The 23,705-nt window shown below is 44.1% G+C and overlaps 9 protein-coding genes across 9 annotated transcripts; 4 read left to right on the top strand and 5 right to left on the bottom strand.

The window, feature by feature from the left end:
- Window positions 1-1,428: 1,428 nt before the first annotated feature.
- Window positions 1,429-2,378, top strand: Bfra_007926 (putative short-chain dehydrogenase reductase sdr protein; the record flags this gene model as incomplete). Its single annotated transcript, XM_037338294.1, has 3 exons — window positions 1,429-1,728; window positions 1,881-2,119; window positions 2,216-2,378. The coding sequence occupies 3 exons, from the start codon at window positions 1,429-1,431 to the stop codon at window positions 2,376-2,378; spliced, it is 702 nt and encodes a 233-aa protein (XP_037190357.1).
- A 442-nt stretch (window positions 2,379-2,820) lies between these two features.
- Bfra_007927 (putative c6 transcription protein) lies at window positions 2,821-4,599 on the bottom strand (the record flags this gene model as incomplete). Its single annotated transcript, XM_037338295.1, has 1 exon — window positions 2,821-4,599. The coding sequence occupies one exon, from the start codon at window positions 4,597-4,599 to the stop codon at window positions 2,821-2,823; it is 1,779 nt and encodes a 592-aa protein (XP_037190358.1).
- Window positions 4,600-5,443: 844 nt separating this feature from the next.
- Window positions 5,444-7,134, bottom strand: Bfra_007928 (putative mfs multidrug protein; the record flags this gene model as incomplete). The annotated part of the gene is made up of 3 exons (XM_037338296.1): window positions 5,444-6,025; window positions 6,095-6,949; window positions 6,976-7,134. 3 exons carry the CDS (start codon window positions 7,132-7,134, stop codon window positions 5,444-5,446), a joined length of 1,596 nt encoding a protein of 531 aa, XP_037190359.1.
- Window positions 7,135-7,745: 611 nt separating this feature from the next.
- Window positions 7,746-9,082, bottom strand: Bfra_007929 (putative fad binding domain protein; the record flags this gene model as incomplete). The annotated part of the gene is made up of 2 exons (XM_037338297.1): window positions 7,746-8,065; window positions 8,104-9,082. The coding sequence occupies 2 exons, from the start codon at window positions 9,080-9,082 to the stop codon at window positions 7,746-7,748; spliced, it is 1,299 nt and encodes a 432-aa protein (XP_037190360.1).
- A 1,053-nt stretch (window positions 9,083-10,135) lies between these two features.
- On the bottom strand, window positions 10,136-11,575 carry Bfra_007930 (putative o-methyltransferase protein; the record flags this gene model as incomplete). The annotated part of the gene is made up of 6 exons (XM_037338298.1): window positions 10,136-10,449; window positions 10,516-10,961; window positions 11,017-11,140; window positions 11,199-11,322; window positions 11,376-11,385; window positions 11,445-11,575. The coding sequence occupies 6 exons, from the start codon at window positions 11,573-11,575 to the stop codon at window positions 10,136-10,138; spliced, it is 1,149 nt and encodes a 382-aa protein (XP_037190361.1).
- A 601-nt stretch (window positions 11,576-12,176) lies between these two features.
- Window positions 12,177-17,673, top strand: Bfra_007931 (putative polyketide synthase protein; the record flags this gene model as incomplete). The annotated part of the gene is made up of 6 exons (XM_037338299.1): window positions 12,177-12,496; window positions 12,556-12,784; window positions 12,846-12,920; window positions 12,975-14,310; window positions 14,361-16,378; window positions 16,435-17,673. The coding sequence occupies 6 exons, from the start codon at window positions 12,177-12,179 to the stop codon at window positions 17,671-17,673; spliced, it is 5,217 nt and encodes a 1,738-aa protein (XP_037190362.1).
- A 712-nt stretch (window positions 17,674-18,385) lies between these two features.
- Window positions 18,386-19,142, bottom strand: Bfra_007932 (uncharacterized protein; the record flags this gene model as incomplete). Its single annotated transcript, XM_037338300.1, has 2 exons — window positions 18,386-18,979; window positions 19,041-19,142. 2 exons carry the CDS (start codon window positions 19,140-19,142, stop codon window positions 18,386-18,388), a joined length of 696 nt encoding a protein of 231 aa, XP_037190363.1.
- A 1,369-nt stretch (window positions 19,143-20,511) lies between these two features.
- Bfra_007933 (uncharacterized protein) lies at window positions 20,512-21,526 on the top strand (the record flags this gene model as incomplete). Its single annotated transcript, XM_037338301.1, has 3 exons — window positions 20,512-20,791; window positions 20,845-20,910; window positions 21,021-21,526. The coding sequence occupies 3 exons, from the start codon at window positions 20,512-20,514 to the stop codon at window positions 21,524-21,526; spliced, it is 852 nt and encodes a 283-aa protein (XP_037190364.1).
- Window positions 21,527-21,906: 380 nt separating this feature from the next.
- Window positions 21,907-23,469, top strand: Bfra_007934 (putative major facilitator superfamily protein; the record flags this gene model as incomplete). Its single annotated transcript, XM_037338302.1, has 5 exons — window positions 21,907-21,932; window positions 22,437-22,795; window positions 22,849-22,959; window positions 23,013-23,137; window positions 23,194-23,469. The coding sequence occupies 5 exons, from the start codon at window positions 21,907-21,909 to the stop codon at window positions 23,467-23,469; spliced, it is 897 nt and encodes a 298-aa protein (XP_037190365.1).
- Between the last annotated feature and the right edge of the window lie 236 nt (window positions 23,470-23,705).

Raw genomic sequence — 23,705 nt, forward strand, 5'->3', positions numbered from 1 at the left:
GCGATTCTCAAGGGCCGGAACAGTCTTGATTCAAATTCAATGGCCCAGCGGTAGCTATTTCCACAATTTAGGCTAGTCTATTTACTTAAAGAGCTCTCGCCCAGTCTGATATTCCAATCAAAAAAATCATGAACGTTGTATCGTATACTCGACGCGAATTTTCACCATTAGCACGTTACCGGAGCCAGCATAAACCAAGATGACGTAATGCCATCGATAAGTAGGTATGAAGCTCACGAAAAAAAGGCGCGGTCGAGGAAGAGTAGTCGTGCTACGATAACAGTAAGGCCTTTGACAGTCAAGTACATTAAGGCCCGCGCGTGAGCAAGTAAATACCCTCCTCTCGCGGGTCGCTTGATCAAGAGCAAATTCCAGGATATGAGACGGAATTCGAAAGCCGAGGGCAAGAATGGCACCAATGACAAAACCTCGCAATCGTCTTCCAATGATATTGTAAGCAGAATCAATGAAACGAATATCAAAACCTCTACGGAGAATTTACGGCAATGCAAGTTTCTACCTCTGATTCCTCCAGGTCGATATAGACCTGCGTTTATTCCTAGCTCCACCAGTTGAATGTCTTTGCAGTCTTCATCCCACTCGTCAATAATAACCAGTTAGTTCGGCTGCAAGAACATCAAAGGTACCTCGTAATCAATAGCTGTGAGAAAGGCATTGTTGACTCCTCTGATTGCATGTGCACTAGACAATCATCCTTGGCCGCGAGATGATACTATGTCAATAATACGACGCCCACAAAGCAAGGGGACTGTTTGTGATTGACCTTGCATGTAAGACGATTCGAGGGAGAAATATCTAGATCCTTACTATTGACCCGAAAGCAGGTGGACGCCGTATCCCGAAACAGGATGTCGTGATGTTGATCCTGCTTAGAAGATCAAGCATTTCTTGTCGACAGGGTGGTCTCGCGAGCTTTACCCTTGACCCGCGGATAGAATTCTTATTGGGGCATTCGTGTGAGAAGTGGGAGAATCAAAGATGATGTGGTATCGCCAGAAAAGCATGGACTTAAATTGTTGATGTTGACTTCCAAGACAGGTGACCCACACCCGCGCGGCTTAAGTAAGCCGCGCGCCGTTAATCCTAAATCACGGCATCCGTGCATGATGCACACTGGGTTTATGCTGCAGGGTCCACTCCGCCGTCGTAGCCAACCAAGAGCAAGGGCTCGAAATAGGAATGTAAGATAAGATATCCAGGAATATTGCGAATGCGGCGCGCGGATTTTGGGTCTCACCCCCGCGCGGCTTATAGAACTGATCGCTGATATAAGGAAGGAGGGGTTTGGTCTCTATGAGAATATCATACAGCACTTCTCCTAACCTATACATACAACTTGATTTCATGAGATTATTCTGTGCAAGATTGCGTTTCAATACACGAAGCTTCTCGACAACTTCAACAAAAATGCCTACCAAAACCGTTCTCATTCTCGGCTCAGGTCCACGTATCGGCGAAGCTGTCTCTGAAAAGTTCGCGGCAGAAGGATACAAAGTCGCCATTGTCTCGAGAAAAGGTACAAACTCAGTCAATGAAAAGGGCTATCTTTCTCTCTCGGCCGATTTTGCCAACACCGACCCCAGCATCTTGGCTCTAATCTTCGACAAAGTCAAAAGTGAATTCTCAGCGGCTCCTAGCGTAGTCATATACAACGCCGGTTCCATCACTCCTCCACCCGATGCAGAATCAGCCTTGTCTATCCCAAGCGTAAGTCGCCATCAAACCAGTTCCCAACCACTTTGGTTTCAGCTCATAAAGTCCCTCAATATCTCAATGTGCTTCGAAAGCGAGCATTTTACCCCCATTTCCCCCCAGAAACCTTTCTTATTCAGAAAAACGCTAACTTTATTGTTCCGCAGGCTCGTGTTACCAACGATTTGAACGTCAATGTTGTCACTCCGTTTATTGCCGCACAAGAGGCTATCAAAGGCTGGGAAACTCTACCCGCAGAGAGCAAGAAAGTATTCATCTACACAGGTAACATCTGTAATGTCGCTGTATTACCAGTGCCACTGTTGTTGAACGGTGGTATGGGAAAGGCAGCCACTGCCTACTGGCTTGGTGTTGCTGATGGAGCATATACAGCCAAGGGTTACCGGTGAGTTCTTGTCCATCCTTTCTTTTCCAAATCATGTTCAACACAGAGAGAAACAGAGATTTGCAGTATATTGTCATCTGACACGTCCTTTCCCAGATTCATTTACGCAGACCAGCGCCAAGCCGACGGAAAGATTGCAGGCCAGGCGGTCAATGGGCCCGCGCATGCCGATTTCTATTCGCAACTGGCGGCGAGCGGCGCGGAGAACGTTCCATGGCATGCTACCTTTGTAAAGGACCAAGGTTATACCAAATTTTAGATATTAATTGGCTTCTTAGCTCTCGCATGTAAAATGGCCAAATAAAAAATTAAAATATTTTATCTTTTCAATACAAGTTCTCAAAGCAGAGCTAGTTCCTTTTCTTCCATCCGGTGTCGATCCCATTGAAGACGTTCTCTGTTAACTAAATTCTGTAATAAGATGAATACTATCGGCTAGATAGATCCATATCCATTGACATTTGAATCCAAGTAACGAAAATAATAAAGTAGAGAATGGATGAATATAAAGGCTGCTGAATTGACTAAGCAAGTATTGGAAACAGGCAGGGCCAAGATCAATTACATTATGGAGATTTGTAAGGTTTGCGGAAAGGAGCCTCGGAATTGATAAGAACACTTCTTAATATCCATACTATTGTTTGAATACACCTTGGAAAGCTTGAAACCGAAAGTCAAAAATCAATGTGATTCTTACGCCTTCAAACGAGTAGCACAAGAGTGGTGTCACTTCGAAAATATGTAGCGAATTCGCCAGCATTGCCCATGGCCCTATCGTTCCACACCTTTTCTATAATATCGAACCCGCGGCGTACAGTGCTGAAGCGGCTGGCCGGTCGTAGAGAATCTACCATGTCGCGTATCCGGGCTTTTTGCGCAGATTCCGTCAAGCATCCTACGACGCAAAATGGCCAGGCCATTGTCCGCAATAATGCTGGAGGTGATACATGATGCGTCAACAGCTCGAGAACTTGAGCTACATGATACCTCACATCAGGGTTGGCAGGTTGCCACCCGGATACGACAACAGACAGGTAAAGGAAGGTACTATGTGCCCAAATCCGTGTTACTAATGAGGTTTGCCGAGCGATTGTCCGAGCTTGTCCAGTGTAGTCTTCCGCTGCAAACATGTCGTCCAGTAAGTTGCTCTCCTGGGGTACAGATACCAGATCGGATTCAAAACGCGATACATGAGCCTTTAGCGTTTTCTTGATTGCTGCTGCGCGCTGTACTAGCTCAATAACATCCAGATTGCCAGCTGCTTTGCAGTGTTTTTTCCATGCATCCAAAACTGCGATCTCGCCAATTTGTTTGAGCACCCAATTCTGACACCCCACAGTAGTTTCAAGGTTGATAGGAGGGACAGCATCGACCCCATCACTTTTACAAAGGAGGCTTTGGTGATAGTCGTACAACTTCGGACGCTCCTGGAAAGCGGTACTGGCGATGATGTCATCGAAAATCAACAGAGCTGTTGAGAAGCGAAAAGCAGCTTGCTCAGAGCTGGATATCTCAGCTTGTTGGGCCGGCAGAATCCATGTAGGTGGACCCAGAAGACTGAGAATACTTTGAAATGTGTTGGAAGAGCTAGCTAGGTTGTCAGCTCCAACGACATCAACGACTTTCCTGAAAATTGTTAAGGCAGCATTGAGATGCGCTTGACAATTGTCAAATGAAGTGATGGCAATTTCAAAACGTTGTAGCTGCATGACAGCAGCCATAGCGCGAACGCTACCAAGTATGTGCTCATTTTCGTTGTAGCTCTCGATGATTGTTATAGAATTGCGTAACATGGTAAAAGCATCTCTCGTTTGCTCGAGTAAAGCTTCCCACATACGATCGTCTTTGATGGTAGAAGTTCCGTGTGCCAATGCAAAGAAATATGAGCTCTGGCAAAGGATAGCTTGACGGACGACAGGGCTGCTGATAGCCAAATCCAAAATCCATGCTCGGCCGCCATGAAGTGGCGCAGGCCGATAGAAAGGAAATAGAAACGGAAGGATGCGTTCGAGGTAAAAAACAAGTAGCACTGAGTCCGACTGTGCGAATGGTCTTATCTGTAGTACTTGCTTACAGATCTTTTGGGTGTTAACAGGAGAAGCGACAGTCGAGATATCTGGAGAAGTCGCGCTAGTATCATGTGTATACGAACTGACTTCACTTTGAACTTCAGATTCTGGAAGAGGGATATTGAAACTAGCGATCTTCCGATCTGCAAGTCCTGGAATAGAAACGTTGAGATTAGAGGTAGTCGACTCCCGTTTACCACGGCGGCGATAAGGAGCATGCTGCTTGACCTCGTTTTTGATCTTCTTGGTCATGACTTCCTGCTTTATACCGCCGTCCATCCATGCCGGCTTGGCGCCGTAATTGCAGGTAGAGATGTGGAGCGTCATGCACTCATTGCAAATAGGACGATGCTCATCGCACTTTTTGCGCCGTAGTCGACAAGTCCAGCAGCCGTTAGAACTTCTGTTCATATTGATCGAAATCAGAAAATAATAATGACGTACATGAAATCGAGAAGGGAGTACTTAGGAGTATACATGCAAAAATAATTGACAATTGATACTATTGTGAAGTAGTCCAAAGGTCAGCTTATGTTAGGTAATCCGTCTCACCTAGGCGCCGCGAACTGTGATGCCTCAGGTATCTAACAATCGCAATCCATAAATTGATGGCATCTTATTAGTTCGAATGTTACAAATGTTGCTCGATTCGACGAAATTAGGGTATAGCAACTCATTACACACACTGCGCCCCATTGGTAGATAGCTGATATCATGTTATATATCAATGCGCAATTACCAGTTTTTACACTCGATATATCCCCTATTGGCACGACTGAAGGAAACTTGTCATTTGGTTCACTTGCATTTGCTGTGATGGCACTACGATCTACTTTGGGTTTTGAAGCAGAATTGAGGGTTTTACATGATACTTATGTCAATGACCTTGGTGTGAGGTTTAGAAGCTATTATTTGGGTCATCATCTCCCAATGCTTTCGGCCCAAGTGGCGTACAGATGCATTTCATGGTTTCACATATACGTCCATAAGCTGGTACTTAAAGCAAACCCAAGATCGGTTGACTTCGTATAAAGGCTATACATGCTTGATTTCTAATGGTGAGAATTGCCTCCACCAATCATGGGACTCTTTCTATAATATCCTCTAATCTAATTTCAGATTGGCGTATATATAAAATCGAAAGTATCAACTAGAAGTAGTAAACCGATTCCTATCTCGCCTTTCGAATGATGTACACATGTCATCTTCCCTTCTTCTCCGTACAGCTGGGTGCAAATTGATCATTTTGGATCCTTCACCCACCTCCTCTCGCATATGGACTTGCCTCCCTCAGCTTGTGCCCAAAAAACCAGAGGATCAGAGCTCCAGCATAGCCAACGGCTAGAACCGCGAATCCGAGTACGCTATTACCCCAGCCATAACCAAGTTTGTTATACATAGCAGGAGCAAAAAGCGGGAACCCAAACCCAGTCAAACTTCTCAGCACCGCGGTCGCACCTATAGCAGATGCAGCGAATAGCGGATAGGAATCGATAATATATGTTTGGATTGAAGCGAACGTCATAGCTGCTCCTACAGAGAAGATAGCAGCACCAATATCTGCCGAAAGCCAGAAAGTCCTTGTTTCAGCGGACCACCCATACATGAAGAGTCCCGCTGCCACCAAGAAGGTGGAGAAGAAAAGAAGAGGCACGCGAAATTCGGGTCTTCCAGTATTATCAGGCGACCGAGCTTTCAGGGTCTTGTATACATAGTCTACGATACGACCACCTCCTTGTGCACCGATAGTCAAGCCGATCATGATAGCAATATAGTTGAGACCACCGATGCCAACGGATTCGTGATAGTAAGTTGTCCACAACGACGGGAAGCTAGACTAAAAATAATAAAATTGTAAATCAGTTTCTGACCTAGTATCGAAGATAAACATTTGATGAGTACTCACCAGCATAAGGTAGATGATACCATAGACCATCGCAAAATATACAGAGAGGAAAATGACGACGGGCTGAGTGGTAAGCAATATAACGACACGAACGAGCGAAGTTCGCATGATAGAGATGAGACGCAAGTCTTTAAGCTCAAATGCCGTCCGCAGCTGATCATTCCCGGTTTCTTTGCGCAACTTCTCGGCTTTTCTTTGCAAAATTCGTGGGCCGTACGTTTCTTTTAGTGTAAAGAAAACGAGGGTTTGCACAATCACTCCGAAAATGGTGATGGAAAAGAAGCACCATTTCCATGTAGACCTTTCGACAATCCAAGCTCCGAGTAGGGGTCCGAGGGCAGGAGCAAGCAAAGGAGCTAGAGTGTATAGTCCAATGGCCATACCGATTTCTTCTGGGCGCCATAGATCAGACAGGACACCACCACCAATTGTTAACGGAGCACAAGCGCCAAGACCACTAAGAAAACGGAAGGCCAGGAACTGGCCTTCAGTATCTGCGAAGCCATTCGCAAAATTGAAGATTAAGAAGAAAACATTGGAGGCTTGAAGAATAAACGAACGCCCATATACTTCAGAAAGCGGAGCTAATACCAGGGGTCCGATAACGTAAGCAAGTTGAATGATCGAGAAGTTGAGCTGCTTTCGAAAAGAAGTGTGGATGTCAAACTTTTCGGCGATGACATTGCTAGCGGGCGCGATGATAGCAGACGATATTCCCGTCATGAATGCAATAAGCGAGACTACAACAGTGATGCCCCATTTACGCTTGAAAGACCAATTCTTGGGGTTTTTGGGGTCGTCTACACCATCCCAGGTCACAATCTTGATGATGATATATAAATCAGCTGCTTGTATCTGCACCTCTACTCTTGTGGACATACCATTTGCTCATTTTCATTTTCAACTAGCGCCTTTTCAGAATCAGCCTCTGCCAGCTTTTGAGAATGAGAGGTTCCCGTAGACGGCGTAAGTGTTCCAGATGGCTCGCGATTTGATAGGCCGTCATGCTTCGTACTTGTCTCGTCGTTGACTGTTGCCATTTTCGATTTTTATTCAAATAGCAAATCTGAATGAATGTCAACAAAATAAGCTAATTGAGATTATTGAGTTATAAGAACAATGAATGAAGATGAGTCGGTTTACCATTGCAAACCCCGCTAGGAAGGGAGAGCGCGCGCTGAATAGGATTCTAGGCCATTTCACGAATGGAGGTGCGCGCGCGTCAATATCATCTTGTTTGCCAGGAAACTAAGACAGTCCCTAGGGTACTGTGAATTCTGATTAATTTGTATGAAAAAGCCGAAGATCCGAGCTCCGCGGGAGGATGATTTGCGAATGTAGAATCTATTTTTTGTCATTTGAGTTCATTTTGCCGAAGGCTGACCTAACGCGCGCGGGTTGTGGGAACAAAATATTCTTAGTGATTGATAATTTATTCAACTCTAATTAAGAATCGCCGCTACAATAGACTGGATGTCTAAAGCGGTATAAACTCGTGTATTTCAGAATGTCCACAACATCAAATTCAACCTATAGTTGGACGAGCTCCTATATTTTAAGAAAAGCTGTTTAATTTAAAGAGGAGGTATGTCGTTATATTTATCTAAAAATGCGCTACACTAATTTAATGTCTAACATTTTCAAGCTTATTCTAACTTAAAATCTTTACATCTTCCAGTTTCACAGTCTTCGAAGGCATCAATCCGGCTTCTCTACCGAATGTAATGAATTTAGCCTCTTCGCCATAGGCCTCAAGTACTGTGTTGGACACGCTAGATGCGAACTTGCCGCGTGAAATCATATCTTCGTTGAATTCCGAAATAAGATCATTCAGCGCTTCGCCTGACGCTTGCGTATCCCGCGCGCGCGTGAGGACATCGCTGAGCCTGAATGCATCAACAAAAGCTGTGTTTGCGGCTAGAGCACGGACTTTGACCCTTAAAGTCAGTTTATAGAACAACGCATCCAATGCTAAACGAAAAAGAAAACACGGAGATTGTGAGACTTACATGGGGCCATCGAATGTGCTGCATCACCAATTAACAACACCCTTCCAGGTGGTAGTTGTTCAGGTTCTAACTCCACACTTTGAAGCTGGAAGCCAGGAGTATTGTATCCTTCAGTGGGAATTTTATCGACCAGAGAGCGCAGCTTGTATGGGTAATGATTGGTTCTCTCGCGCGCAAATGCTGCCAATTGTTCCTGTGATGCCGACTCTGTCCATTTCTTCTCGCCTACTTTAGGAGTGTCCTTGTCTACCCAAAGAAGAATATAGTAATAATAGCCAGTTTTGCCATCAGGACTTACTCGGTTGAGGGCGCAAAATATAGCTGTCTGCTCATCACCACTGAGTCTAGGGTCCATGACGATATAGTTCGAATGTGAGTTAGTGAGCTGTTCCGAGAAGTCGTCGCCGCTGAGTGAGATCTCGCCGAAGATTGAGCCGATCGGTAGTGGTTTCATCACATCTTGGCCTTTGAGGAAGTGCTGCCTGCGCACCACACTACGTGTACCCTCAGCACCGACCAAAAAATCACCTGTTGCCGAAGTGCCGTCCTCAAAGTGTGCTGTTACTTTATCGCCGTGTTCCTCCACGCGAAGTAAGCGCTTATTGAACCGTACGTCGATACCTTGCATCAGCCATTCGCGCATTCTTCGTCGATTTGCTCGGACAACCTTAAGAGTGTCATCCGCGATGACACCGACCCGGAACTCTGGACGAGTAATATCATAGAAAGAGAACTGTGGTTGGAGATCGAGAGGATGAAGATGGCTTGTCTGCTCCACCGGTCCTAATTCCGATGGCATCAAAGTCTTCATCAAGTCATAAGCTTCTCCAAATAAGGATAGCGCCCAGCCTTGACCACGAGAGTCATTCCTCACATCTCGCTCAAAAACGGTGAAGGAGATCTTATTTTTCTTCAATTGTTGCGCGAGCGTGAGGCCGCTCATACCAGCACCAATTATAAGCACGTGAGGGGACGTCATTCTTTAAGTGGTTATGAATTGGAGAGTCGTATATACCAGCAGTTTCACAGTATATTTGGGAAATCTCCATTGATCCATATTACCTCATCTATTATATATTCTAATGAAGACATGAAGTTGACCTTTTCATAATTCGGCCCCCGAGCTCCGAGGAATTCTTGACACTTGTCATACGGAAACACTCACGGAATCGCGCGGTGCGGCGGAACATCTTCAGCGAATGCCCCGAAACTCAGATAATTCTAGAAGCTAGATATTGATCGGGACCACTTAAGTGTCGCTGGTGTTATAGAAAAATACGGCTCGAGGAGCTTTGCAACTTTTCGGTAATCTGGGTGTCGTTTCTGAGTGTTCACGTGATGTCAGCTTTAATGTCATTCGATAATGGCATTTTCAATAATCTGTCGATCCGGTCTACTCCGTAAAAGAAAACAATGAGAAGCTTTTGGTCCTTGAATCCAATACAGAGAACTCAGTCGTCTAGGATGTTTAAATACATGAAAACATTCAAAGGATTCAAAACGTTCTTTTGGCCGTTTTGCATCCACCGGCTGATTACTAAATTGAGAGTAACACTGCATTTTGCTAATATAACGAAAAATTGAAGCCTGATCTTGCTTATACCAAGGCGATTCTTCCAATTCGTTCCGAAAGACATTACCAACGTCCTTAGTTGAGTCCAAAAGTCCTTGGTTAGTCAAATCATGGTGAATCTTCCAAGGGTTTGGATTAGTAGACTACTTAATCTATTGGATGCTTCGGCTTAGAGATGGATCCGGATTCTATCGACTTAACTCAAGAGCTATCGGGGTCCAGATGGTACCCGTGGACTGTATATTGAACACTATACAAAGTCGAGCACCAGAGTCATTCGCCCTAGCTACCTAGGTATTTGGTGGTGCTTGGCTTCCCACCGGGTTAGTCCTCAGCTTAAAAATAGTCCCTTGAAATGATCCAGAATCTCTTAGTAGGCCCTTCGGTTTCATTTTAAGGCTAAGAAACGTCATTACTTTGATTCTCATAAACTTTAAATTGGTATTTGTTATGTTGTTTCTATGCTAAGGTAGCAGAGATCATGCCATGGAAGGATTCAAAATCATATACAATGGCCGCCTTAATTTCTAGGCCGACCTCTCCGAGCAGTTCCTTCCATTGCTCCCCAGTCCGCTCTAAGCTGCCACATGCACCAAGCATAACTAAGTCCAACGCAGTTGCAAATGGCGGAATTCCCATTTCTGGAAGAATCATGTCATTTATGAGCAACACAGATTGTGGCGTCATGGCCGATTTGATTTGGCGCAAAATGATCTTTGCTTTCTCGTCGCTCCAATTGTGGAGGACCCAGCCTAGATGATAGAATTTGGCACCTAATATTCAATTATGTTAGTATGCAGATCCAATTATATTCACTTGGAGTCATAATTCACTCTTACCTTTAATTGGTTGTGGCTGAAAAAAGTCGTGTCCCAGCTTCTCGACTCCCTGCGTCGGCAGAGCACGAGTCAAAGTGTCAGGCAAATCTTCTAGCAAGATACGACCTGGAATGTCAGGGTATCTGCTTTTGAAGAGCGCACAGTAATGCCCCACATTACCACCGATGTCAACGAAGAGCGCTTCCTCAGGGCTTGGATTCCAGTCTTCGGTCTGCTTTTCGAACGGATATTCCTTCAGCCAACGACCTCGTACACCCTGCTCCAGACCCATGTACTTTATAAGAGCTTTCAAATTCTCGGGATGCTGAGAAAAGTATGTGTAGGTATCGAGTTCGGTATTGTATGCAGGTTGGAAGACTGTAGCTTTACCATCTATTACATCTTGGTAATTATTCTTTCGTAAAAATGCTGGCATTTCCTGGAAAAGAGGACCGCAGTTCTCAAAGCTGTTTATTTTATCAGAACGTATTTACCCATTATTTCTTCATAACTTATACGTACAAATGCGTTACAATTATGACAGCCTCTGGGGCTGCAAGGTGGCGGCATTTACTGTTTGCTTCGAACTTATTTGCCGCAATTTGACGGATCAATCCGACCGAGGCCATGTATCTCAGCAGACGGCCTGACAATAAGATCAGCCGAGCTCTTAGCGGAACGACAGTTCGGGGAATATAACGCACCAAGGGTTAGAGGATGAGCACCGGTTCGAGCCTGCAGTTCTTTCAAAGTCTGCGGGCCCTCGGCGTCTAATGTCTGGAAAATTTTCAAGTCATGACCGATCCGAGCTGCAGCGGTCTGCAAAGGCTACAGAGCAGAGTTAGTGAAAGCAGGTACTTGATTGCAAAGACTGGACCTACGTAGAGAGATCTTCATCACAGTCAGCTTCATATTTCTTGCATGATTTTATGTATGGGTTTCAAGCTTACAAACGAATTGCGGTCTCCTTTGGTGTCTCAGTAGAGGCAATAGCTTCGTATAAGTCACGTTGGAAGAGCTTTCGCGAAGCTTCATCTTCGGAGGTCAAACGTTTCTTAATTTCTGCTAAAATATCTGCCATTGTGTTAAACTTTGGGAAACGAGTCGTGTTAAACGTTGCAATTGGAATGAATGCTGCAATCAGGGCCGTTAGATGTTGCACAATCAGCGATTATATACAAGTTGCATATTGTCCCCCTCTTAACTCGGCCGGAAACATTCCCCGAAGAAATTGCAGCATTATCCCATTCATCATCAGTGTCATCCAAGAATTATGTCTCTTAAAAAGGTATAATGGCAATTTAGACACCTTGCATCCCTTTCAAAAAGGCCCTGGACAGTTTAGAAATTGGTTTGGTGCTTACTATCGGCCGGAGGCCCGATATGATCTAAGCTTCGGGACTCGGCTGCCATGGATTAACTACCAGTGAGTATCTAGACTCGGATTCCGAATCCCTTCAATTCAGTTTCAATCACTTATATAGAGAGATATGTGGGTAGTTATATCAGTCAATAGAGCCTCAATTCGCCATCAATTAATCACTTCAACGTGCTCACTGATCCACTTCAACGTGCTCACTGACCACCGACTTATTTGCCCTCTGCTACGTAGTAATACTTCGCTTCTACTAATCACTGCCGATACTTTGGATAATAAAGGTCCTGTACAGAGCCTTAGTACAATGACGCGTGCGAAGATTATTTACCTGTCTGGAGAAATCCCTCAGGGGGATCCCGAAGGAGACCAGCGTAACTTGTTTAGAAAATTACATCTCTTGAGCAAAGAGAGAAATCACCCTATTCTTGCGTCGACCATCGACGCCATCACTATTGCTCTAAAGCAAGAATGCCGGCGATTGGAAAAGTCACAAAGGGAACTGGTACCCGTGTTTGAAAGCGTATTAGACTTGACAGATAGTGTTATTGAGCTCAGGAAAACCTCACTGGGTGGAGCTATTGAGCGAGTTCTCGTTCTAGTATTTCAATTGGGTATTTTCATCGCGTAAGTTAAGTTGCAAAGTAAAGGGTTCGAATTAGAAAATGCTGACCTGTTATCTTAAGCTATCACGAAGCCAACCCCTTAGAATACGATTTTCGAGCAGAAAATGCCGTGCTTATCGGACGAGGCCCAGGTTTGCTCTCTGGAGCGGCCATTGCACTTTCTCCCAGTCCGCTGCTACTTCCAGCCATGGCTGCTGAAATTGCCAAAGTCACATTTCGATTTGGTCTTGTTGTAGATCAAGTTTGTCGCTCACTGGAGGTTTCACCTAACGAGATCAATGCTGAAGGGGTAAGCCATATCGCAAGATTTATTTTTTGTTGAAAATTATTTACTAACCTTTATGTCTCAGGCTTGGGTATATTGCGCCTATGGGGCTGATCTGAAAGAAGCTCAACAAGCAGTAGCAGTGTTCAATTCGGAAAAGGTGAGCTCACAACCTGGATCTTCAGGATAATTTTTCGCTAACAAATCAACTCAGGCATACCCAGAAGCAAGCATGGCGGCGGTTTTCAACACTGATGGTCAATCGGTGAGCATTGGTGGCCCGCCGTCAACTCTCAGATCCCTTTTCTTAGAATCAGAATTCTTCAAGGGAACGAAGAACATTCCAATGAGGAAAGTTCAGGGAATGTGGCATAGCAATAAAGCTTACGGTCTAGAGCATGTCAAGCAGATCGTCGAGGGCATCACCCCAGATAGTCAATTATGTTTTCCCATATTCTCTCCCGTTACCGGTCGACCATTCGAGGCAACAGATGGTACATCATTGCTCACAGAGATGATGACTGAAATACTTATGGAAAGCATTCAGTGGGATCAGACCATTGATGGCGTATCCGCAGGTTTGAAACGGCTTTCACCAGATGTTGTGCAACTTTGGAGTTTGCAGCCTTCACATTATATGGAGAGCGTCCTTGGGCGCTGGAAGACGGAGCTTCCTTCCACAAATCTATCTCAACAGACGATGATGCCAACCGTAATGAGTCTAAATCTGGAACAAAGTCCACCACGTGATGCAAAGTCCGCTAAAATTGCCGTCGTTGGTATGGCATGTCGATTCCCTGGTGGCGCAGATGATACTGAAAAGTTTTGGGACTTGTTGGCGCAGGGTCGCGATGTCCATAAACCGGTACCAGCTGATCGGTTCGACATAGAAAGCCATGTAGATCCGACAGGAAATAAGTCTAATACATCTAAAACACCCTACGGCTGCTTTATTGACAACCCTGGACTATTCGATGCTTTGTTCTTCGGTATGTCTCCGCGCGAAGCAGAGCAAACTGATCCCATGCATCGATTGGCCCTAGTTACAGCTTATGAAGCCTTGGAAAGTTCTGGCTATGTTCATGGCAGAGGTGTTCATCAGCGTCGTGTCGGTACATTTTACGGATGTGCTAGCGATGATTACCGTGAAGTCAACACTGGTCAGGATATCGGAACCTACTTCATTCCTGGTGGATGTAGAGCTTTTGGTCCTGGTCGTATAAATTATTTCATGAAGTTTTGGGGACCAAGTTATAGTATTGATACAGCTTGCTCATCAAGTTTGGCAGCTATTCAAGCTGCCTGTACTTCTCTCTGGAGTGGTGATATTGATATGGCAATCACTGGTGGTATGAATATCATCACAAACTCGGATGTTTACGCTGGCTTGAGCAAGGGCCACTTCTTATCATCTACTGGAGGCTGCAAAACATGGGATGAGGGAGCAGACGGGTACTGTCGTGCTGATGGCGTTGGAAGCGTTGTTCTCAAGCGATTAGAAGACGCTGAAGCTGACAATGACAACATCCTCGCGGTCGTTCTAGCTGCAGGTACTGATCATTCGGCTGAGGCTGTATCCATCACACATCCCACGACTTAGCACAGATTCATCTTTTCAATCAAATGGTCAAGCGTTCTGGAATTGATCCATTGTCTGTAGGATATGTCGAGTTTCACGGAACTGGCACTGGTGCGGGGGATCCAACCGAGATGAGTTCTGTTACCAAAGTCTTTGCTAACGGGCAGCCGAGAACCACAGACCTTCATATTGGATCTGTAAAATCCAATGTTGGCCACGGAGAAGCTGCTGCTGGTATTATGGCATTCATCAAAACTATGCTTGTTTTTCAAAAGAGTACTATCCCTCCACATGTTGGTATTAAGACTGGGCTGAATCCTGCCTTGCCCAAAGATTTGGATCTAAGAGGCATTGTTATACCATATACTGCCACGCCATGGGAACAGAGCAGTAGTCAGAAAAGATTGGCAATGGTAAATAACTTTGGAGCAGCCGGAGGAAACACAGCAATGATAGTGGAAGAAGCGACGGAGCGTCCAAGGATTGGCGAAGATACTCGACCTACGCACCCCATCACAATCTCGGCAAAAACTCCATACTCCCTTCAAGAGAACCTCAGACGTCTCGTAGATTTCATGGAAACGCAACCGCATGTCTCTATCGCGGATTTGTCTTACACTTTGTCTGCACGAAAGATGCACTACAATTACCGGGTTTCGGTACTTGCATCTACACTCAAGGATGCTATTAAACTTCTCCGTCCTCATATTGATACATCCCTAGATCAGCTACCTACCAATCCAAAGCAAACTCCAGTAGCCTTCGCTTTCACTGGCCAAGGGACATTCTACATCGGAATTGGAGCACAACTTTATCGCGACTCTAGGCCTTTCCGAGAGCAATTAAATCGACTTGACGGTATTACGCAGCGTCAGAAGTTTCCTTCCTTTTTGCCTATCATCAAGAGCACCTGCGATGTTAAGGATGTACCCACAGTGTCTCTTCATCTGGCTATCGTGTGCGTAGAGATCGCTTTGACACGACTCTGGGCTTCTTATGGGGTCACTCCAAGTATCACTATAGGCCACAGCTTGGGTGAATATGCTGCATTGAATACAGCAGGAGTCTTCTCTGATAGCGATACTGTTTTTCTTGTCGGAACACGCGCAAATCTGCTTGAGACACACTGTAAGCCTGCTACACATGGTATGCTATCAGTTCGAGCGTCCCACGAAAAGATTGTGAAAGCAGCCGATGGCATTCCCTTCGAAGTTTCTTGTATCAATGGCCCCGAGGAAATAGTACTCGGTGGGGCACTGGAAAACCTGGAGGCTCTTGCGACCGTTCTTGGAAAAGCAGGCTATAGGACCATAAAACTCAATGTGCCCCATGCCTACCACACAAGTCAGATGGATGTTCTAGTGGATGATTTCGTCAAATTGACGAGTGCTGTTGTGTTCAAGGCACCCAAAATCCCAGTCATATCACCTCTCTACTCCAAAGTTCTTGCATCTGGAATCGATGTCAGTTACTTAGCTAAGGCAACTCGAGAAACAGTCGACTATGTTGGCGGACTCAATGCTGCTTGGGAATCTGGCGTTCTGTCTAAATCCACCCTCTGGTTAGAGATCGGTCATCATCCTTGCTGTGTTAGCTTCATCGCAAAGACATTATCAGATACTCGATTGACATCTCCAACAATGCACCGAGACCAAGACAATTGGACCACGCTCGGCAAGGCACTCACTTCTCTGTACAATGCCGGCGTAGCCATCGATTGGACAGAGTACCACTTACCTTTCGAGCAGGCTCTTCGATTAGTCGATGCCCCAACATACGCATGGAACAACAAGAACTATTGGATTCAATACAGTGGAGACTGGAATTTGACCAAGGGTCAAGCATTATCAGATCCCAACTTCATAAAGACCATACCTCAAGCTGTCAAGGGTTTCCGCACTACAAGTATCCACGAGATTCGTTCGGAAAACTACACTGAAGCCTCAGCCCAGATCGTAACTGAGTCGGATATGACTGACCCAGCGCTCAAGGACGTTATCGAAGGACATGCCATGAACAACTACGGAGTTGCTTCTTCTGTAAGTTTATTGATTATTGTGCATTGACTACAAGAATCTTTTTCTAACATCAGCAGTTCCTCCATGCAGATATGGCCTTCACAGTCGCGAAACGTATCCTTGATAAAGGTATTCCAAACTCGTCCAATATTGGTATCAATGTTACCGACTTTGAATATCATGAACCTGTGGTTAAGCATTACAACCCAACAGAAGCTCAGCCCATTGTGATGAGTGCCGAGGCCGACTTAGAAAAAAGACAGGCTCATGTAAAATGGTACAATCCCGCCAAAAATCTATGGTATTGTCATGCAACTATCTCTTACGAAGATCCATCATCTTGGTTATCAACATGGTCGCGTTCATCAGGTCTTGTGACAAGTCGTATTGCAGCTCTTAACGATCTAGCTACCCGCGGTCATGCCGATAAATTGGCAACCAATCTTGCATACAGTCTCTTTGGAAAATTGGTCGGCTACTCGGACATGTATCGAACAATGAAGTCAGTAATTTTGAATAAAGATGAAGCTGTTGCTGAAGTGGAGTTTCCTGCCGATACCGCTGGTAATTGGACGGTGCCTCCTCATTTTATCGATGGATGTGTCTCCTTATCAGGTTTTATCCTGAACGGAGGCACACATTTCGATAACAACAAATACTTCTACATCACGCCATCATGGAAGTCCATGAGGTTTGCAAAGCCGCTTGCACCCGGTGGGAAATACCTAGCATATGTTCGAATGGTCCCTGCGGATAAAAACAACTTCGTCGGTGACGTCTACATTCTCCAAGGAGACGAGATTGTCGGTCTTGTCGAAGCCATCGTCTTCACTCAATGGCCACGCGTCATGTTAGATCGCTTCTTCCGTCCTCCCCCTCTCAAGGCCGCATCTCATGCTTTAGATGCCTCTCAAGTTGCTCTCTCTCTCGCTTCGCTGGGTTCAGGTGCCACTAATTCCAAGTCGCCATCATCTCAACAATCACCATTCGCGGGTGACTCCAAGATCGTCACTGGCCTATTAACTCCTCCTTCACCGACACGGAGCGTCCACGAAAAAGAAAGCAAATATGAATCACCGGCTCCGAAAACAGAAGCTTCAGGCTCTTATATCCGAGCTAAAGAAATCATAGCTGAGGAGTTGGCCGTTGATATTCGAGTGCTGACTGATGATGCAAACGTCGCTGATTTCGGGCTGGATTCTCTCATGTCTCTTGTTATATCCCAGAGATTGCGTGAAGAGCTCAAGACTGAAATCAGAGACGCTTTCTATCTAGAAATATCGACTTTTGGGGATTTGAAGACTTTGATTGGGTAGATATGGAATCGTGGTGTCGGGGCGTTCGGGCGTTTAGAATGAAATAGATATTAGAATAGATAACTTACTAGATATTCAATGTAATTTATTTTTCTTACGTAACGTGATTTTAGACATCTAATCTTGTTGCCCAGTTACCTGAGTATTGTCTGACTGTTCAAAGAACACCAGGTGATACTTATTGCTCAGCGCCATTAGTATACCGTACCCTAAGAATTCCGATCTATTATTTGTTAGACCTATTCTCAGAGCAACACAGGTATAGCTACTTCGCACACGAAAATATCAGTCTGTCTTCTTCTACTATTTGAGGAATCATGGGTCATAGGAGTTCTACCTAAACGGGGAAGGAACGAATGAATGGCTTCCTTATCAGCATTATGGCAGCTTTTTGAATTGTCAGAAATTTTATGATTTGTATGTAGTTTTCACTGTTTCAGAAGATATGGTGCATCTCGCAATGGTCATGATTTGACTTGCTTCTATGGCTGGTACAAAATAATGAGAATCTCTAAAAATATAGTCACATAGAAACTGGTTCCACGATTCATCCCATTGAATGATTCTTTATGATTATATAACGACACTAATACCCCGTCTTTCCGAAACACCCATTCATGTTCACCTATAATGAGATAAAATACAGTTTCTCAGATGAACGTCTATCCGAACATTGGATACAGTCCAATGATACACAGCAATCCCGCCAAATCTATTGTCCCTTGGATTTACCAGCTTTAGCTTGCTTAGCAGCAATCTGCGCTTCGGTATGGTGAGGCTCGCGCTCCTCAATGGTAGCGTCGCGTTGATTCTTAGAAGCTTTGGCCTTCTTAGCAGCGATCTGGGCCTCAGTGTGATGAGCTTCACGTTGTTCCACGTCGCGCTGGTTCTTGGCTTTGGCCTTGGCTTCTTTGGCGGCGATTTGTGCTTCAGTATGATGTCTGCTCTCAACATCGCGTCCATTCTTCTTCCCGGCCTTGGCTTCCTTGGCAGCAATTTGAGCCTCGGTGTGGTGAGGCTCTCTTTCTTCTACATCACGTTGATTTTTGGAAGCTTTTGCCTTTTTTGCTGCGATTTGTGCTTCGGTGTGGTGCCTGGTTTCAACATCGCGACCATTCTTCTTCCCGGCCTTAGCTTCCTTGGCAGCAATCTGTGCTTCGGTGTGATGTGCTTCTCTTTCCAAAACATCGCGCTGTCCTTTTCCTTTTGTCTTTGCCTCTTTAGCGGCGATCTGGGCCTCGGTGTGATGACGATTGATGAGACCAGGAATGTCACGAGTCTCGATGGATTCTATGCCTGTACCAGCCTATGAAAGTTGTTAGTGATCGTCTCATTACATCTAGGTGTATGTGAAGGATATGGCTTACGATAGACTTCTTGTCGATCGAAGGGATAGTAAGAGCTGATGTGAATGGGGTAGAGAAGAGAAGGCCCACAGCGAGCAAAATATTGATGGATGGAGTATGCATGATGATGGAGGTGGATCGTATCTGAAATAAAGAAGAATAAAGTTAAAAATCTAACAGGGGTACTGGCCAGCAGTGAGCGAATGAAAGAATGTAGAGAAGAGAGGTAAGAAAGGAAGCTCAGAAGATGGCGTGAGAAGTGGTGTGAGAATGGAGAAGGCTTGAGAGAATTAGAGCGACTTTATACATATACAAGAACGATGTCAAACAGAGAAGATAGGGGTGTATTTTGTCATAGATTTCTCTAGATGGTATCCCGACTTGGTACCAAATTCAGTATGCTGCTACATGTTGCTCCCGCCTCTAGGGTACTCGAGACAAAATGTGAATGATAGTCGCAATTGATTTCGTATGCAACGTTGCAGTAAACTCATTGTGATTGGTAAATGATGAGGTGGACTTGCACCGTTGTATCGCCTGAGATATATCAATAATAGCTATTTTAAGACTAAGTACCCATACATTGTCAAACGATAGTCGCATCTGAAGTAAATGCGGAGGATTGATAACCGCTGACCAAGTTCAGAAAGTTCAGACGGATGTCGCAATATGTTGCGGCATTAATCAACATCTAGTAAATGAAAGGAAAGTATAGCCTAGCTAACGCGCACACTCTCTTTGGAACCTAGAATATCAGATGTATCAGATGCAACTAAGAAGCCTTGTAAAGATTCGGACGAGAAAGATAAATTCCCAGATACTGTGAAAGCAATAACCATTCTCAGGGCTGATTTAGACTTCTAAGTGGAGCCAACCGAACTTCTGATATATTGATGTATAAATCAACGACACAATCGTAAATACGATCCACATACATCCAAATGATTACTGATATATTAAACGTATCAAGTTGATGATAATATACCAACGACATTGATTTTGATTCTAATCGTTGATGAATATTTGCTGGGATGGAGCGTTCGCTTACATAAAACGTGGGCCTGTACTGTAGTTTCACCCAGCTACAATAGCCTAAAATACCCCAAGACTCCTGCCATTTCTTTACTTTCAATTCTCTCGTGTCACAATTCTCAAACATCAGAGGAAAGGTTTCCATGTTCAGATGAGACATCTGTTGTATTAGATATCGTGGCAGATTAATCCAGCGATTGGAGATATTCCAATGCAGTAAGAACGATGACCTATTGACCTTGTGAATATCTGCTATTGTCATCTGAAGTTTTTGAAGGTTTGTACATTTGTTTTCGTTTTTCCTTCCTCTCCTCATCGCTGGCCATTGTCTTTTTTTCCCTTGTTGTTTTTGAATTTGCTTCTGGTTAAGCTATTCTCTATATAATTTTTCCTATTTATTTCCACTTGTTCGACCATTCAATTACAAATCCGAATTCCGTCCACGAAAAAACGATCAAAAATGCCGGCTGAATATCATCGAGTTGCCAACAATGAAAAGTTCATCGATGTATCTCTCGGTCGAAGATCTACTGACAGCTCGAATTCGACGTTGTTGGACTCAGAATATGATGAAAAGGCTCAAGATGTAGAATCTATGCCATTGCCTAGACACACATACGATAACCGATGGATGTGGTTGGTACATGCTGTACTGCTTTCGTTTTCATTTGGTTTATTCATATCGGCATATTGTACGAGGATAACAACTCTCAAGCACGTGAAGGAATACTCGGCATGGTGTGAGTAATTTTCACGATGAATAGGAGGTTTTTGGACTAATGGAAACGATCAGCTCCCGCTGCAAAAGCAGTCGAGTATCAAAAAGTTAAATTCAATAACACGATGGAACTGGGTCACCGTATGTGGGCTACGGACCAGACGTTGACAAAGCATGGAGTGCTATCTCATATGATGGTAGGTTTACTCATCCGCCCTCAATATCAATTCACTAAAGTGAATTGCAAATAGTTGGCGATCAAATGATCTTACCAGACCAACTTGACAAAATTGGTATGCCTGACACGCATCTGAAAGTCAAGGATCCAAAAACTGGAGTCGAAGGCTACAGAGTTGGCCTGGAAGTTTTTCATCAATTACATTGTATAAATCTTCTCCGACAAGTCACGTATAAAGATTGGTACGAAGACATCAGTGGAGAGTTCAAAGATGGGCAAAAGGGCCTTCAAATGCACACAGGTACTCCTCGCTTACTTACCCCTTCATTTATGAGAAATCCTAATAATGAGTTTTCAGATCATTGTCTAGAGATCTTACGCATGAATGTACAATGCAATGCAGACGTTGGAGTCTTCACACTTTATATGGTGGAAGACGATCCTCTTCCATGGCCAGAACTCAATTCTTGGCATGTTTGTAGAAATTTCGATGCCATTGTAGATTGGGCCATGGATAATTCGGTAGGAATCATGGAAATGCATGATAATAACACGGATACCAATGGTTCTACTTCATAGATATTCGAGATTTTGTAAATATAAGAATTATACAATATAAATTTAATACTGGATCTGCATTCGACACCAAATTATGCTTGATTTCAGAAGTGAAGTTCTATCTACTTGGTTCCTGAAATACTGAACCTCTACTCGTCCAAGTGATCTTGGCAGATTTTCCAATACTTGTTAATAATAGAGCAATTAAGACATCGAAATCAACCATAATACTTTCATCGCATTCCCCCACCATGTCGAATATCAAACTCCTACCCCGCTTATTTTACCCCTGAATTGGTAGTTGTCCACGCAGGGATTCCCCAACAAGTCATGTTTTAGAAGTCGATGTTTTACATCAGATCAAGACTAAAAATACTATTCAACCGTCTATTTTCAACACAATGGCCAAAATAAGAGCTTTAGTCGGGTAAAAGAAGAGGATGAAGAAGGGAAGTCGTGCCGATGTTTTGTATCATGTCGTTGCTACTTCATGCTGCAAGACGTAGTCTTGTATGATGCCAGCATGGAAGCGCTGTCGAAAATGCGGTGGTATGGAACGTTGGATAGAAGATTAACGGTTGGTATGACTTGTGAAACTGGAGGTTATGAGTGGAGAGGGAAAGGAGTACGAATCAAGATAATGACAGAGAGATAGAATGCTTTATTGTGCAGTTTTATCGATTGATCTTGTGAGGCTCATCCTTTTGTACTACACTATCATCGTCAACTTTTCCATTACTTCTCTTACGCACAACGAGAACTGGTTCTGGTAAAATTTTCCGTCATCTTTCTTGAATAATCTATTTGCTTCGATTGTAAAAAAATTTATCCTCCAATTTTGTTACCGAGCTGGTTCTCAATTTCCTTTCCTTCGTCCCATATCTCCATCTCTCCAGAGACAAACTAATCCCAAACCAAATATTCCAAAAAGAAAAAAAGAGATGTCTCCCAAAGAATCCGCAAGTATCTACCAACCCATTTCTGAGATGGACATCGAAGACATTGATCTTGAAAATGACTCCGACACTACCCTCGGATCACATGAAAAATACACGACCTCAAAAGCTTCGTCCCCTTCGCGTTTCCGTAAGATATCTAAAGACAAAAAGTCGTGTAGGAAATTGAATAATATTTTGATGTGGGCACGATGGGGCGTCGTTATCGTCATGCAGAGTCTAATTGTATATTTATTATTGAGGAATGGAAAGAAGAGCGAGGTTAGTAATGAGGAGGGCTGGGTACCAGCTGATACAGAAACTGGCGGCGATATCAATGGGCTTTATATTCCTCGTAAGTTCATCTTCCGTTCTTGCGAAAAGGAGGATGCTAACTCTTTGGTATAGAATCTCATAAGTGGACACTTCTTAAAGGAGAAGAATCATCTTTCTTCCCAAATATGTCAAGTAATGATGATCGAATGCAAATTCGTCATAACTGGGATATGTTAATGCCATGTGAGTCACAAACGATGAAGAAAAGGTTTCAGAAACACACTGACCTTGGACAGTGGGCAGTGGAACTGTCAAAATCCCTGATTACGAAGAACATCCCATGTTAGGTAAACCTATCGTCGACGACCCCATCCGTTCCGGTCCTATATTTGAAGCATCATGGACACATGCTTTACATTGTGTAAGTCTCCTCTTTACTCCCATTCGCATGAGCCTCATCACTGACCACCACAACAGCTTTACTATACAGTAGACACCTATCATCAGTTGGTTCTCTCTTCCGGTCAAACTTTTGGATTCGGTGGCGCTCGAAATGATATGCATGCGTCGCATTGTTTCGAATATTTGCGCAATCAGATACTGTGTATGGCTGATATGACATTGGAGGGAAGTGAAAGTGTGCTTGATGCTACGGGGGAGGGACAAGCACATGTCTGTAGGAATAGGAATGAGGCTATTGAGTGGATTGAAGAGAGGAGGGTGGATGATATCCAAAGTATTGTTGGGCCTTGAGGTTTGAACGGCGCTGTATGGATTATCTGTGGTGTATGTAGGAGATTGTATATAGTAAATGATATCCACCGCTAGATGTAAACTGTCCGTTTGCTGGCATATACTCATACGTGTTAAGATGGAGTTATCAGTTACCCTAATTTGATTGGCGTTGAATATAATTTTGAAGCCTCCTGGAACAATAAACAAAGTCATGCCAATGAAGGTATGAGCTTCGATATTAAAACTGGGATAAA

The sequence above is a fragment of the Botrytis fragariae genome (genome assembly GCF_013461495.1).
Source record: "Botrytis fragariae strain BVB16 chromosome Unknown tig00000112, whole genome shotgun sequence".
In the NCBI taxonomy this organism is placed as follows: Eukaryota; Fungi; Ascomycota; class Leotiomycetes; order Helotiales; family Sclerotiniaceae; genus Botrytis; species Botrytis fragariae.